The sequence below is a fragment of the Triturus cristatus genome, chromosome 3_2, assembly GCF_964204655.1.
Source record: "Triturus cristatus chromosome 3_2, aTriCri1.1, whole genome shotgun sequence".
In the NCBI taxonomy this organism is placed as follows: domain Eukaryota; kingdom Metazoa; phylum Chordata; class Amphibia; order Caudata; family Salamandridae; genus Triturus; species Triturus cristatus.
Window position 1 is genome coordinate 1,068,065,175 of NC_140584.1, and position 13,321 is coordinate 1,068,078,495.

General features: G+C 41.3%; 1 protein-coding gene across 1 annotated transcript in view; it reads left to right on the forward strand.

Moving 5' to 3' along the window:
- Window positions 1–13,321, forward strand: part of LOC146859134 (uncharacterized) — a 2,052,335-nt gene that overhangs the window by 1,856,109 nt on the left and 182,905 nt on the right. Inside the window, exon 100 of the mRNA XM_085649806.1 lies at window positions 6,861–6,981. Within this exon, the coding sequence (XP_085505932.1) occupies window positions 6,861–6,981 (121 nt within the window). The remainder of the gene's footprint in view (window positions 1–6,860; window positions 6,982–13,321) is intronic.

Genomic DNA, 13,321 nt, shown 5'->3' on the forward strand with positions numbered 1-13,321 from the left:
TGTGTGTGAAGACTTGTGTGTCCACAGTGATCACCACTTCGGGGAGATCATCACATAGCAAAGATAGGAGTGGTGAAGGCATACCTTGTGTATCCTGTAAGACCTGGGTCTCCTTATTAGCTTGGGGAGCAGACTCCGGACCAACATTAGCAACAATGTCTCCAACCCTGTCCATTTCCTTGGGTGTCATATTAACCACCTCAACCTCAGCATTTGTCAGTCCTTCTTTAGTTTAAAAAAAAGCAGTTATAGCCAGCTGGGGTGGTGTAGATGCCGAAGCAGACTTATTTTCTTTATGAGCTATCCCTGTTTCTTCCAAAACCTTTGACACGCTACCTTTTTTGCTGGCTGACTGATTTTTTTCCTGCAGCACTCTCCGTTTGACTGTCGGCGTGTCCTGTTTTTTTTTTTGGGTATGGCTCTCTTGAGGCTTACTAGTCTCCATGTTTGCAGGTGAGTGCTCTTGCCTAATTTGAACAGCATTAGAAACTACAGCCTCTTTCTGCTCCTTCTGTAAGCTAATCTGGTTTCATCTTGTGAGGACTGGGCTGCGGAGCAATCACCACCACAGGCGGCGAAATTAGCTGCCCTGCCCCAAACTAATGAGCTGTCTACCCTCCTACCAGTGGCACTATATCTGGCTTCATGCCAGGGAAACGATAGGGATGAAAATAACCTACCATCTATAGAGATCACCACAGAGGCTATCTCGGATGGGCCGGACAAATTCTATTCTTTGACAGAAGATTCCCACTCAGGGTTGTCGGATTCTAATCTGGAATACAGTGACTCTGACTACAGTTGTGCCACAGCATTGTTTACTTCTCATTTCTATGTAGACCACAACTTATTTTATTGTTTGTCATGATTTTACTATGTGTTTATATATAATAAAACTGTTTTTATCTATGAATGTACAAAACAATTATAATTAAAACACAACAACTATTCCCATTTTTGGTTTCACTGTTCATATTGTTCTGACTTTTGGATATAAAATTAATTTATGTTATCGCCTATAAGAATTGCCTAGGTTGTTACTTTTGAAATACAGTGACTCTGACCACATTGGTTCTATCTCGGAGTCTAGTACGCTGGAGGCCCCCGATACGACTCGAAGGCAACACAAGAAATCTCTGAGGACCTCAAAAGGCTCAAAGGGGTCTAAAGAAATGCGGAAGAAGAAGAATAGCGGGACTTCCGGCCTGAAATGAGACTACTCAGATACTGGAATCGCGGTCCCTCTGGGTTCAGCTTCAGTTTTTGTGGAGCCTTTCTTGTCAGAACACCTCGGCTGCTCTGCTCCAAAGGAGAAATCATTGGCTAGTCTTATCCTGGAGACCATTAAGGAACATCGGGCAGAAAGTAAAGCTGATGGGAAAAAGACAAGGCAAGGCACACAAAAATTGGAGGGAGCTATCCAGAAAGTAGGTCGCACATGTGAGGAAATCTGCGAAAGGTTGGACGCTATGGAGGTCAGAACAGTCGCAGTTGAGAAGGATTTGGAGGTGGTGAGGGAGCGAACAAAGACTCATGAGGCCCAATTATCGGATGTAATGTGGAAACTGGAGGACATAGAGAATCGTCAGCGAAGAAATAATCTCAGAGTCCTGGGAGTGAAGGAAGGCATAGAAGGAGATGACATTAGGGGCTTTATGCTTAGTCTTTTTAAGGAGTCTTTTCCAGGGCTCAATGGGTGGGACTGGGAGCGAGCAATCCAGGGGGTACATAGATTCCCCTTCATCCGGCAGAAGGTGTCAAATAGAGATACTAGTCACCCAAGGGCAACTCTGGTATTCTTTGGCAATTTTGCACTTAGGCAGTCCATTTTTGAAAACGCTCGCCCTGAGGCCAAAAGGCAGTTTAAGGATATCTCTTTTTTTGTGCGCCCTGATTTTTGTCATATAACCGTGGAGCGGAGGTGGCGTCTGCGGCAATTAATTAAACCGTTTCAAGATGCAGGGTTCGAAACGTACCTACTGGCTCCAGCAAGGCTTAAAACGATTGTTAAAGGGGCTGTCAGATTTTTTACTTCCGAAATTTAGGCTAGGTAGTACCTTGATCAAGTTCATGGGGAGAAAAGAAAAGAATAAGAATTGTCACGAATAGTGACGGTTGCATGTAAATGCTTCTCCAGGCTCTCCTTTTCAATTCTGGCTATGGTTTTGGTTTTCCTTTTTTCCGTGTTGGGTGGGGAGGTGGTGCCGTGGCTCTTTTTTCTTTCTCTAACACTCAGACCTGGGAGGTCTGTTAGCTTTCAGTGGGTGGGGGGGATGGGATTTGGGGGAGGGAGGTGCGGGGAGGGGTGGGGGGAGGAAGGGGGTGGGTTTTTCGGTGTCGGAGCTGTGAGCAAGCTACAGTTGAATAAAGATACACTTTCTAATTGGATTTTTTTGATGTGTATGATGAGTAAAAATGCTGAATCTGCCAGAATAAGCTTTCAGTGCTTTCTCAGAAATCTGATTCTATGCTGCTATATCCAATATCTTTTGTTTAGTTTGGTGGAGACTCCGCAAAAGAGGTGTGAGATAATGAATAATGGCTAATTCACATTGATACTATAAATATTTGTGGCCTTAATGATGGGTCTAAAAGAAGAAGGGTACAAGAAGACCTTAAAGTTCTACGAGCAGATCTGGTGTGTCTACAAGAGACGCATATAGGTCGTCAAGATTCTAAAGTGCTCGATACGCAGGGTTTAAGCTAATTGCATACATGACTCAGGACGTTAGGACCAAGGTAGTTGCAGTATTGTTCAAAAACCAAAATATTACTTGTGAGAGAAAGTGTAGACAAGCATGGTAGGTGGATAATTATGGAAATCAAGGGAGGGGATGGGATATTCACTCTATGCTCAGTATATGCTTATGTTTTAGACGATCCTTCAGTACTGAACCATCTATCTACCGAGCTCCCTTCCTGGCCTTCCCCCTATTTAATGTGTGGGGATTTAAATGTGAATGGATCCAGGGGTGTAGTCGGGCCAGTAACTACAACTCGCAAGCCTCAAGTCTGTAGAGCACTAAAAAATCTATTAAGAGATGTAGGTCTGATCGATGTATGGCCCAGCTTGAGGGGTATTGAGTCGGGATTCACCTATTATTCGGCCCCCCCATCAGAAATTTGCTAGGATGGATTATTTCTTAGTCTCACCATCTCTTTTAAAGGATGCTCGAATAGAATTATTTCCTAGGGTAATGTCGGACTACAACCTGGTAGTGTATGAATATTACACTAGTGGGTTTAACGAGGACACAGAAAAAATGGACTTTCGAGAGAGCACTTCTCTCCGATCAGGAGTATGTAAATTATATGAGAGGCTGGATCCGCGAATTTTTTAGATTTAACAAACATAGTGCACCCCCTGAAATGGTATGGGATGCCTTTAAAACGTCAGTAAGAGGGGAGACTCTGAGATATAGTCTCAATAAACAAAAGAAAAGCACTGAACAAATTAAATGCTACTATCAGAAATTAGCTTTTTTGGAGACTGAATTAATTTTTGCGGTGAATAATGGGGGAGGGGGATTTTTCTACAATCTCAGACTCAATTATGGTTACTAAAGCTGCTTTAAATTATTTTTATGTAGATAAAATGGCTGGTAAATACCTCACTAAAAAACAACAGTGCTATGAATATAGCGAGACAGTAGGTCGATTATTGGCAGTCAGGTCTAGGCAACAGATACCTGCGGGGCACATAAAACAAATTAGGAATATACAGGGGGACATATTGTCTGATGCCACCGAGATTAGAGAAGCCTTTAGAGAATACTATGGGGTACTCTATACTGCGGTAGCCCCACCTGCAGAAGACGAAATTACCTATCAGCCTGATTTCCGACCTAAGAGGAGGTTATCACAGGAGGAGGCTCTTTTTTTGGGTATGGAAATTTCTCAGGAGGAGCTTCAGGGGGTTCTGCAAGATCTTCCTTCTGGTAAGGCCACTGGCACGGACGCTATACCACTTGAATTTTATAAAGTTTTTGTCAAGGAGGTCGTCCAGGAGATTTTGGTTTTGTTTAAAAAAGTTAGGGAGGGGGCCAGATCTCCGGCCTCATGGGAGACCGCAAATTTTGTTATCTTCTTTAAGAAAGGGAAGAACTCTATGAACATGGGGTCTTATAGACCAATAACATTGTCAAATAGTGATGCCAAACTATACTCAAAGATATTTGCAGCACGATTGAATAAGATTATGCAGCAGTTAGGCTCAGTTTAGCAGCAGGGATTTATTCAGGGTAGGGGGACGTATGACCATATTAGGCGACTTAATGCAGCAGACGTCCTAAAGAAGCCTATAGCGGCGGCCTTTTTAGACGCCGAAAAGGCGTTTGACTGCGTGTCATGGAGCTATTTATGGAGGTGATTGGAAGGTAATGGCCTCGGATCAGGGTTCATCAAGGCTATACAGGTTTTGTATAATAAACCCACAGCTCGGCTTCAAATTATGGGAGGAGAGTCAGAGCCTTTCGTGATTGCCAGGGGCACCAGACAGGGGTGTCCATCTTCCCCCTTGTTGTTCACAATATACATGGATCCCTTCCTCAGGCGTCTCGAGGCCTCGTGAATATCTCCCCGTTTAGTCTACACGGCTGGGATACAAAAATATTAGCCTATGCCGACGACGTGGCTATTATTACCTCCGAGCCTGGTAGGGCAATGATCGAAGTAGAGACACTGGCTAAGCATTTTGGGTCATTTTCTGGCTATCGTTTGAACAGGGCCAAAACCCAGATTCTAGCTAACAGACATATCGCTGTTGTAGACAGCAGGATAGTGGAAGAGGCTACATATTTAGGTATACGAGTAAGCGCTAAGGTTGAGGATATTATAGATATAAATCTTACCCCCATAATTGGTAAAAACAAGAACGATATGTGTCACTGGGACAACCTAAAGTTATCCATAATCGGAAGATGCAATCTGATTAAGATGATGATTCTGCCTAAACTGCTATATATTTTCCGCACAATTCCTTTAGAAATACATAATGCATGGTTTAGGCAAATAGAAAGGGAGGTCGCTAGATTTATATGGTCTTATAAGCGGACACATAGATCGAATATTTTTTTATCTCCTCCCAGAGAAAGGGGGGGGGGGGTCTTGATTTACCCAATTTTAAATTATATTACTTAGCTGCCTCTCTAAAATACTACCGGTCTTTATTTGGCACTACGAATAATGAGGACATTGACTCTAATTATGTGCCCTCTATATTTGAAAATTGGATTGGCTGTTTGTTAAAAATATATGAACCTAATTACTTTAAAAAGACTCGTTTTAAGACTCTCATAGCGGTGTATCGAAACTGGGTGTGGGTTAGAAAGAAAATAGGGCTTGGCAGATTTAGCAGATATACTCCATTAATCTATAATAATCAGATACCAGGGACATTGGCAGACGAGTATTTACAAAGGTGGGAGAAAGCAGGGGTGTTAAGGATTGGCGATCTTTTGACTGGGGAGCATATAGCCTCTTTTGACATAATTATGGCTAGATTTAATAAATATCGTCGGGATTTTTTTAAGTTCTTACAGATAAAGGATTTTCTCTTCAAAAGTGGGTGGGGCATTGGGGTTTTCAATGACTCCATTGATGGAAGTCCTTTTTGGTATATCTGGCCCGTCAATCTCATTGCTGTATAGTATTTTGCTGGAGGGTGTAGCGGATGATATTGAAAAGCACTCTCTGAAATGGCAATATAGGGTGGATGTTGGTGATTCATGCTTTCGTAAGGCAATAGAAATGGTGAATACTGTACTATGCACGTCAAGTTTACGGGTCCAACATTTTAAGACTCTTTATGATGTATATATCACCCCAGCTAAAATTGTGAAATGAGGTGGCACGGAAGGGGCCCATTGCTTTAGATGTAATAGACTTGGGGCGGACATGACTCATATCTTTTCTACATGTTCTAGTCTTGATATATTAAGAGGCGAAGTTTCAGGCTTCTTGCAATATGTTTTAAAAAGAAAAGCACAGCTGTCTCCTCATCTTATGTTATTAGGGGTAACTGCTCAAGATGATTCCAGCAGTGAGTTTGTATTTATAGCTATGTCTGTGCACAGATTATGTATCGCCTCAGCATGGCTAGATCCTCTGTCTCCAACCTTTGGGCAATTGAAAGCTCGGCTTCTGCATATATTTAATTTGGAAAAAGCACTCTACGAACAAAAAGGAAGGAAAGGAAGAGATAAAGGGATTAAGATTTGGAGTCCGCTCAAAGATTGGGTGGAGGGATTAAAGTAGAAAAGTAAAAGTAGAAGAGTAAGTAGAAGAGTAGGCTTTAACTTTAGCACGAATTTAATAATAATCATCGGTGCTATGAATTCGCCCATGTATATATGGTATGTGTTTGGTGTTGTCTGTCTCTGCCCTGTGTAAATTTCCATCTCTGTGAATGTTTTGGTTGTTATGACAAGGAAAAGCTAGCCTATGTTAGCTTTGTTGTAAATCTTTTTTTGTGTTCTCCTATATGTTTGCTCATATATGTACCATAAAATAAAAGATTTGGGGGAAAAAACAGGAGTGGTGAAGGCAGAAGTCTCCACACCTAGGTTTCTGAATAGCATTTTGTTATACCTGATTAGTACAACTGTAGTAACACTTTACATTCTAGAAAAAGCAGTTTGTGAATAGGCTGTAATGTGCTTACTGGATTAGTCTAACCATGAGACTTAACTGCAGCTTAACGTTAGGGAATCGAACAATGAATGCAAAATAGACTAACCAGTTAACTGTCATGTCTTTTTCTTTAAGATGCAAATATGGCATGCACATGGAATGCTTACCTTAAATTTACATTTTGAACACCATATTACATTATTTAAAAACGTGTATTTAATTTCTTGCAGGAATGAGTTTTTCCCACTGCCATTTGTCACTGTTACTCCAGCACACCATATGGATGTAAAATCTAATGAGGAGGGAATAGAGATTTATGAGTGTCCCTTGTACTTGGATAATACAAAGCAGGTAAGAGCTTGCTCTTTGTTAAGTAATGTGTGTTTGAGTAAGATGATTTAACTGATCTTTTATTAGATAGTATAAAACAAGCTGTGCAATTACCTCTAATCAACCGTTGCTAGCCTGGAGATCTCCCCCCTTTTAATTTCTTGTCAAATTGCATTTATTTTGCTTTACAGAAACTGTACACTAGCTTTACAAAATGCTGAAGCAAACATGTGTGACTCTACTGCATGGCTCTTGCTGAGTTTCTTTTGCATTACTTGCTAGTGCAGATCTTTGTAGTTTCTTCTGAGCTAACTTTAAAATGTATCCGTTTCTAGATGTCTCCTCGTTTAGAATTTTCTTGCATGTTGAATAAATAGTATTGCTTATTTGTTAAATCTTTGTGGTGGTCTAGTACAGGTGGCTTTAGGGAGTGTGTTTTGGGGAGTAATCATGCCTCATGACTACTTACCATTGTAGTTTGAGAAGGTTGTATGTGTCCCAATCCTTCTTGCGCTGTAGAAAATAGCTGAATGTTTTCTCCTCTACAAAATGCAGACTTAGGGATGCTATAAAAATGCTACCAAGACTAATATCAAGCGATAAAAAGCAACAGTAGGTAATGGGAAGGACTAGTTAGCAAAAATTAAAAACTCAGTATTCATAAGGGTCTCTTGGTGTAGATCTTATAGAGCTGCTACCCTGTTATTGGCAATAGATAATGGCCCTATTTGAAGCTTGACTGAGGTATGAAAGGAATCAGTGGCTGTCCGGACCACCCAGATTAGAAAAACACCCTAAAATAGGGTAGTCAGGACAGGGGCTGCTCTGGACAGATGTAACACAGCCTCTAAAGTCCGAATGGCGAATACTCTTCAAAGGTTTTATGAGGACCTTCTAAAGTAAAGACTACTTCTCCTTTAGCGTTCTGCTCAAAGTGAGACATGGTTAGACAAAGCATGTTATTACTAGTTCTGTTAAGGACTTGGTGTTAGTGGCACCAGAGATAATTGTTGTTTACTTGTTCTGGATCTCTCCCATGTTATTTAGAGCTTTTATAGCTTATATCAGTGACAGATTATATCACAGTTGGGAAAGCACCTTCATGGCACTGGACACTTTATTTCAGTCAAACTGTTCTAAAGTTAACAGGAAAGGACTCTTAAGACAATTAATTCTGGGTTGATCAGATAATTTCACATTGATATAAATAATTCAGTGCTACGCTAAGCAAGCCAATTCTGAGTATATCCACCATGGTCCCTTTGTGGCTTTAGTGCCTTCATAGGTTGATGAGCGGCAATCATGTTACATCCTTGCTTTTCAAAAGAGCATCAAGGAGATACGAATACATGCCAGTTATGAGTTATCCCTTGGGTTCTACAGGTATATCTCTGCTTGTAGTTTTTTTGCTAGCTGTAGTGTTGTGGCCGGGGTACACACTGCCTCCCATCATGCTACTCCCTCCGAAGTCATTGACATTTTTCGTAGCTCACAAAATCACAGGAGCTTTCAAGAGAGTGCTAATGCTGACCTTTATGCTTTCTGCAGTACTCCATCCCAGCCTCAGAACAATATGCTCTTCTCCTGAGGAATGCCCACAGCGGTGGCTGCGGTCAATCAGACCTGGGAGGGCAGCGCGTGAAAAACAAAAATACACGTACCTTTTGCTGCCAGCCGCTGCGTTCTTCCGCTTCCACGCCGCACCTCACTGCTCCTGTGCTCCCTGCACTCCAATACCCAGGAGCACAGGCTCCCAGACTCCCAATGCAATCCCAACACTGCTCACAATTGCTGGGATTGGGTGTAACAGGCCTGTCCCACGCTCCAACAGGGAGCACTGGGGAGATCTCCAAGGAAAAGCCTGGACATATCCAAGAACTAACCATTTTAATTTTGCCTCATTTGTAGAAAGTTAACAGCATATGTAGTTCAGGCTCTAGTTCTTTGTACCTGGCTAACCTTAAAAAATATAAATATCATTCTTCCGCAGAAAACAACAAATTGATGCCCAATGTATGTGAATTAAATCCTTTATTTGCAAACAGAGACAAAGGTGCCTTTGTAAGGAAAACCCAAACTTTTTGTTCAAACGAATCCTTGTTATCCCATCCCCTATAAATTATGTTCAGAGCCTGGCTTAGTTTAATGTTACTCTGTAAAGTCAAGAATGTTCCCTTTTCCACTCACATCACCATGCATTGACACAGAGACAGAAAATAGAGAGTCCATTTTATATACCTTGCATCCTAAAGAACAGAACCATCTGTCTCTGCAGCATTGCTCAGTTCTAACATGTAGAAAGTTCATCCTACCTTAACATTGGTCCAGAATCCGCTACGTGCAATGCTTGCCTTTGGATCTGTCACTTGCCTTGGATAGATCTGGAGGCCTGAAGTCTAGAGGTAGCAGATTCACCTGTGAATTGCTGGTATGGATAGTGAAGAGTCATCCAAATGTGTTGCTGGTGTCTCCGAGTCAAAATGAAAACCTGACATCTCTGGGAGATCCCCAGGGAAAGCTTTAAGTAAGTCAGATGTCATATCAGCACCTCTGCACCATGGGAGGCATACAGGGCTGGGTTGGAATCCGACAAGTTAAACAACTGCCTCTGAAAGGCTGGTAGGGTTGGGTCAGAGTCTGTTGCACCCAAGGTTTCTCTCTGAGTCCACCATACTAGGAGCATCTGAGCCTGCAAAGCCAGTTATAAAAATGTCCAATAAGTCTTATTGTGACTTATTGTCTCTCTGTAACCAGTGGAGTCAGTTACATAGAGAAGCTGGCACACAGTTAATTGCATTGTAAGCCAGTATCCCTGTTGATGCAGAAGACTCATCATGGCTACAGGTGTCACAGAGTAATTTTGTGGAATGTGTTGATGTGACAAGTCTTGATTTTAAAGCTTCCCTGGATGTGGCACTGGTTTCTTCTTTAGTTTTACTTTATTGAAAGTCTTATTATAAGAATGCATATGTATCCCAATGTATTTATTTTTATAGTTTTATAATTTATGCTTAATTTAATTAATATATATTTCTCAAGACTGGCTTTTATTACAAAGGGTATTACGGTGCTAAGAACAATGAAAATAATGTGAAAGAAAAGGTCAAAAAAATTCAGACCGCAACAATAAAGAAAGAACAGAAACTTTTAGCAAAAGGGATATGTTTTATGAAACTTTTGGAAGTCCGAAATTAGGCCTGTGCACAATTTTCATTACAGTTGCAAAATTGATAAAATACCAGAATTTGCGACTACTTGAAATTTACAAAATTCAGTGAATTTTGCATATATGAAATTTCACACCTTATAGTTCAGTGGACGAGTTGTTCCAGCAGAAAATGTATTGTAGGACACATCTCCTCCAACTATACCACTTTTCAGTAGCTCAAGTGATGCTTGAATATAGGCTTATAGCCCTTCTGCCTCGGGCTGTACCGGTTGTTAAAGGCCCTGATTTTTATAAACATTTTCAAAACTAAATTTTGCCATTTTTCACGGGCCTATTTGAAAAACAGCATATGGAGATCAGCTACTTGTAATTTAGGCCTTTATAGTCGTCCTTCATCACAGGTTCTTCTGATTGAAGAGCGTTATTGGAAACAGACGGCTCTGGATCACAAACACTCTGCACATGTGTAAGCTAAATTAAAGTCCGTGAGAAATACAGCAGAAATACAGTCCACCTCAATCATCAGCCACAATCCCTGACAGGGTGAACCACTAAAGTCACTAAATTATCCTCTGCTTAATCCTCTGGTAGCTTGCCACAAAAGCAGTCAGGTTTAACTTGGAGGCAATGTATAAAGGATGTATGCAGCACACAAGAAGTAATAACGTAAATACACAACACAAAAAATATCCCACACTAATTTTGCAAAATAGAGTACATTTTAATAAATTATTCGACACCAAAATGACAAAAATCCAATCAATGGAACTGGAGATATGCAGTTTTAAAGATTTAGATAAAGCTAGTGCTTGAAAGTAAAAAAGTGTGCAAACTGTGGTTATCTGGTCACACCAGTCTGGGACAAAGTCACAAGTTCAGACTGACTATGATGGACCATGGGCTACAGTGGCTAAGTTAATTTGACTGAACAAAGTTCCTTAAATCCTGATTGTGGAACAATGAGACCTCCCACATTGAAAATATGTTGTGCAGCGGCAGTTCCGAGGACCTTTGATGTGAGGTCTGTCATTGAGGATGCGTCCTGCAGCAGCGGTTCCCAAGAGCTTAGCTGCTATGCGAGGTCCTGCGTCAAGGATGCGTTGCGCAGCAGTGATTCAGAGGAGCTTCAAGTACCTGCGTTGGGGATGCATCGCGCAGTGGTGGTTCCAATGCGGGGCTGCGAGGTGATGCGTTGGTGATAGTGTTGGTTCTGCTAGGACCACAACTGGGATGGCAGAGCAACTTTATGCCCACTTCCAAGGTTCCAGGACTGGGGAGGTACCGCTTGGGGAGGTTATGACTCACAGCAGGCAGAGTCCAGGTGCAGGGTTCAAGATGTTTTGATCCTTTTCTGTCCTTGAGGTGCTGATCAGTATGCTGACCAACCAGCCCTTGTCATCACTCTGGTGGACCTGGGTTGAAGATGTAGGTCCAATCCTTCTCACTCAGGCAGCAGGGCAGCAGAGTAGCAAGGCAGCAGAGCAGCAGTCCATCCTGCAGTAGAGCAGCACAGCAGCTCCTCTTCTGAGTCTTTCATAGATCCAAATGTATACTAAAGAGTGGGTCGGAGGGTCCAATTTTATACCTGGTGCCTTCCTCGAAGTAGGACAAGTTTCTAAATATTCCCTTTGATGTGCCTGGAATTTCATGCCTTCCCTGCACTGGCCCCAGCCTGAAGGCAGGCAAAATGGATTAATGTGAAGTTCTGTGAGTGAAGGCAGGGCACAGCCTATTGATTTACAAGTGGGGCTGTGTCCAGCACCACCCCCCATCCTGCCAGTGATGTCCCATCTAGGCATATCTATTCCCCCTATTGTGTGGCTGGTTGGAAGGAATATACAAAGTCCAACTGTCAACTATACACAGTCATGTGATCCAAGAACAGGCTCTGAGCAACATATAGTTGGGGCAGGAAAATACCAATTTTCTTAAAAGTCAATCATGCAAAGAGTTAACTTTACTGGGTCAAATTAAATTCCCATTTGATTCATCATAGTGATAATGAAAACGTAATTAGCTTGGCCACAAATATATTTTGCCATACATCTTTTTCAAATTCTGTCATAAACCTTGGAACCCTATACCAATTGTGTAACTCAAAACAACGTTTTGAACCATCACTGCATTATACACGCTTATATACACAAGACTTTTTAAATAAACATATAATTTCAACATAATAACCAGAAAACAAACAAAAGATCTCGCGCTTAATGACAAATTTGTAATGTCACAGTTCTCAATTGAAATGAAATTTGTTCATGAAATAAGTTTTGTGACCACTATGAAGAATCAAATAAGAATTTAATTTTTGTCAGTAAAGGTAACTCTTTGTATATTTGAAGTTATAGTGGCCTAACCATGCTGACAAAAAACAGACCGAACCCCTTACTAATTACCTAACTTTCTAAAAGTGGCATTTTCAAAATTGTAGCTTACAATCCAACTTTACCATTAAAGAGGATTTTATATTACAATTTCTCAGACACCAAACATGAATTTCCTACCTGTTCCCAATCAAAAGTTAGTACTTATTAAATGTAATAAGGCAACCCAATGTTATCCTATGGGAGTGGTAGACCTCACAGTAAGACAAACGGAATTCATTAGTTTTTCACTACCCAAACAAATAAAACTTAAAAGTACATGTGCCACATTTTAACCACAATGCACCCTGCCCTGTGGGCTGTGTAGGGCTTACCTTATGGGTATCTTATTTGTAATAAGGTTAGATTAAGGCTTTCCAAGGGGGTTATTTTGCCAAGTCGAAGGGTCAGTTTAAAACTGCTTTCACTCTGCTGTGACAGACTTGGGACGTGTTTAAAGTGCAACTTAAGGGGGCAGCACAATAAGTGTTGTAGGCCCACTTGTAGCATTTAATTTACAGGCCCTTGGTATATGGCATATTACTTTCCTAGGGACTTATAAGAACATTAGATATGACAATCAGGTGTAAGCCAATTTTACCATGTTTAGAGAGTGAGCACAAGCAGTTTAGCACTGGTTAGCAGTGTTAAAGTGTACACAGTACTAGGGCCAGAAAAACCAAAGTCAGAAAAGGAGGATGAATGCTAAATGTTTTGGGGAAGACGACCCAAAAGGCTGTCAATTCTGACAGATACCTTGACTGACAACTAATGAAGAGTTTTCTGTGCAAGTGAAACAGAATCAAAATTCCTCCGTCCCAATGCA